This window comes from Trachymyrmex cornetzi, unplaced genomic scaffold (genome assembly GCF_001594075.2).
Source record: "Trachymyrmex cornetzi isolate Tcor2-1 unplaced genomic scaffold, Tcor1.1 scaffold130, whole genome shotgun sequence".
NCBI lineage: Eukaryota > Metazoa > Arthropoda > Insecta > Hymenoptera > Formicidae > Trachymyrmex > Trachymyrmex cornetzi.
In genome coordinates, this window is record NW_017295873.1 from 484,185 (window position 1) to 487,661 (window position 3,477).

The window sequence follows — 3,477 nt, forward strand, 5'->3', positions numbered from 1 at the left end:
GGGGGGGGGGGGGAGATGGGGAGATGGGGTAGGAGTCGCTTCGTGTGGAAGTCATGTGTCTTTAAGCAGGGGGGAGATGGGATGAAAGTCGCTTCGCGTGGAAGTCGTGTGCCTCTAAGTAGGAAGGAAAATGGGGTGGGAGTCGCTTCACGTGGAAGTCGTGCGCCCCTAAGCAGGGAGAGAGGTGGAGTGGAAGTCGTGCGCCTTTAAGCGTCCTTACTACTCGACAGTACATAAAGGCCCGTCTACAATACACGGAGTAAGAAGTAAGAGTAAGAAATTGACCAATCACAGTCGATTATTCTTCTCACATTCGACTGTGATTGGTCAATTTCTTACTCTTACTTTTTACTCCGTGTATTGTAGACGGGCCTTAATGGCAAGCATACTACTGGAGTAGTGACGCTTAGCCAGATTGCGCGGTAAATGACCGTAAAAATGTTCTTGTTGGTAATTTTCATGATCATATTTGTCATCATCAATAATCAGCACACCAAAATACAGCAGTATACCAATCGACAATAAAATCGAATGGTTCACCCTTTCGGAACTCCACCCGATTTTGTTTATTCGTTTTTATTGTTCTATTCTTTTTTTCAGAATTTTTTTTACTTTAAATATACAGTAACAAGATTTAATTCGAGTCCCTCACTGTAATCACTGACTTACCATCATGATTTAATTGAATTTAAATTTGATTACCGTATATCATATAATAATATCTCATAAGAAATTGTTGATTTACTGTAAAATTAATGATAGAAAGAATAATATAATATTTTATTTGTGTAAAATTTTAAAATTTTATTTGAATATTATGTTTAAATACAATTTTATTGTAAAAGTTTTAATTCAAATATTTTTTATTGTTTAAATATTAAGAAGTTTTAATTTTTTATTGTCTAAATATTAAAAAGTTTTAATATTTTATTAAATTTAATTTAATTTAATGAAGTATCAACATTTCTTTTTTTATGTTGATAATAATTATCACTAAATATTAACAAATCTTTTCTTAGAAAAATAATAATAACGTATAAGTTTATAATATATTGTAATTTCGTATATTCTTATTCAAATCGTTTAATTTTTAATTTTAATATTTGTTTATAGGTACCACCGCAAATTTCAGTGACAGATGTTCTTGGAGGACAAGTGACGTTAATAAGTTGCTCGCCTTCTCCGTCTCCATCGCCGGATTCACTCGAAGATACATTACCTCATTACAACACTCTTCCGAGTTTTATTATTTCAGAACCGTGCGATCCTTTGAGACCTAGTATAACACGCGGTATCGGTAGACCACACAATACGATACCTACCGAAGTCGAAGTTCCTTTATCTGATGAGTCAAGCAGATTAAATTCCGAAACTATATTAGGTCGTGTTAAACAAATAATAGATGCAAGAGCGCCACCAAAAGGTTTTATATTTTCAAGAGAAGAAGTGAAAGGTAGTGGACTTAGTTTAGAATATCCAGGTGGTGTACAAATTGAACTTAGGGTATATGAATCAGAAGAAAGAGAAACGAAAGGAATAAAAATGCGTAGGATTAGTGGGGACCAATTGCAATATAGTCAACTTTGTCAGCAATTGATTTCATGTATTACTGTTTGACGACAACCAGCATATAATATATGTTTTTTCATACATTACGTTACATTCCTAGTGTATCATACACTATTCATTACAGTATTGCATATACTGCATGTACACAAATGGTATTTTGAAATTACCTTTATATATAATAACATTACTGTGTTATTATATTTGTGTAACATTTAATGTATTATACGGTTTTTAGTGTTTGTTTCAAGAGATACATACCATCTACTTATAAAAAAATTTATGAAATTGTAAATAAAGAAATATATTAGTTATGTATTCATATCTTTTCTGAAACATTTAAATGTTATATATATATATTTAATAATTCCCAAAAAACATAAACAGTTTAGTTTCTTTATTTTTTTAACTACAGCGGATGTATATTATATAAACTTGTGAAATATTGAAAAATAAATATTTAAAATATTGAAAATTTGTTCATTACAGTATTAAAAATTAATAATAGTACCCAGTGTAGGTGTAAAGAATGACTCACTATTTTATTCATCGTATAATCTTTTCACATTAATTTAACACATGTATACTGATAAGGGGAACCTCAGAAGTATTTATCGAGTTTTTTATGCCAATTTTTTTGTTAATTTTTTGAAGTAAAAAAATATGTTTTGCGGTGTTTATAAACATGCGGTTTTGTTTTCGAGTTAAAAGTTTTTGAAGGTTTGAACGACCGCTCCGGCGAATCAAAGGACCCCGCACAAAATCATAGGATTTTGGCCTTCGGTGAAATTGGCTGAAATTTTAGTATGTTATAGTTCTTGACTCACTGATCAAAAGTGTCCATAGGCACAAATGTCCTGAAAATGACTAGTTTTTTTGTTGTAGCCATTTGAAGTTTTATTTTACTAATGCCTCAAAATCAGGTTTCTATAATAAATCAAGAGATTTTAAATAACAATATGCCAACCACTCTCACCTCCTTCACTCCCAATCCCATCTCCACTCTCCACCCCCATCCCCATTCCCACACACATACGCCCGCGCGCGCATTTTTATATGAAAAAGGTGCATAAAAATCGAAGTTTTGTATGTGTGTGCGTGTATGCATCAATGGTACATTTATGATTTTAGTTTTTCGTCCGTTCTCAGAATTATTCGGAATGAACGACGTGGACGTGACAGGCGTTTCATTCCTTTGAGTTACTTGATTGTCGTGAGTCCCCTTGCTGCATATGAATGTAAACAAAGCGAAGAGGAAAAGAATTTTCTATCCTATGTTACTATCGCACTTTAGAGAGCACCCGATATTTTTTTGTACATGGAGCTTCACATGCCGCAATAAACATTCGGATCGTGATAATCAAGCACTTCACATATGAAAGGTAAATGGACTCACATATTTCAGATGATACGCGTGAGAGAAATCGTAAAAATCTAGCAAAATCTAAGTACATAGTAAAAATGCGCGCGCGGGCGTATGTGTATGGGAATAGGGGTGGAGATGGAGTGGGGGTGGGGGTGGGATTGGTGGGAGTGAGGGTGGTGAGAGTGGATGGCATATTGTTATCTAAAATCTCTTGATTTATTACAGAAGCTTGCTTTTGGGGCATTAAGAAAATAAAACTTTAAACGGCTATAACAAAAAAACTAGTCATTTTCAAGCTTTGTATCTATGAACACTTTTGATCAGTGAGTCAAGAACTATAACATACCAAAATTTCAGCCAATTTCACCGAGGACCAAAATCCTATGATTTTGTGCGGGGTCCTTTTCATTTGAGATTCGTCAACTTTTCTTTTTCCTTAAAATATGTGTTTTGTTTATTCGTTACATCTTTCAAACAACTCTAGAATATCGATATGATAATACTTTCTACAAAAACAATATTAAAGCATTTTTAAATGGTTAAAA

At 33.1% G+C, this 3,477-nt stretch overlaps 1 protein-coding gene across 1 annotated transcript in view; it reads left to right on the plus strand.

Moving 5' to 3' along the window:
- Positions 1-1,714, plus strand: part of LOC108770641 (uncharacterized) — a 2,592-nt gene extending 878 nt beyond the window's left edge. Inside the window, exon 2 of the mRNA XM_018522316.1 lies at positions 1,114-1,714. Coding sequence (XP_018377818.1) covers positions 1,114-1,617 — 504 coding nt within the window. The 3' untranslated portion in view covers positions 1,618-1,714. The remainder of the gene's footprint in view (positions 1-1,113) is intronic.
- The last annotated feature ends 1,763 nt before the right edge of the window (positions 1,715-3,477 follow it).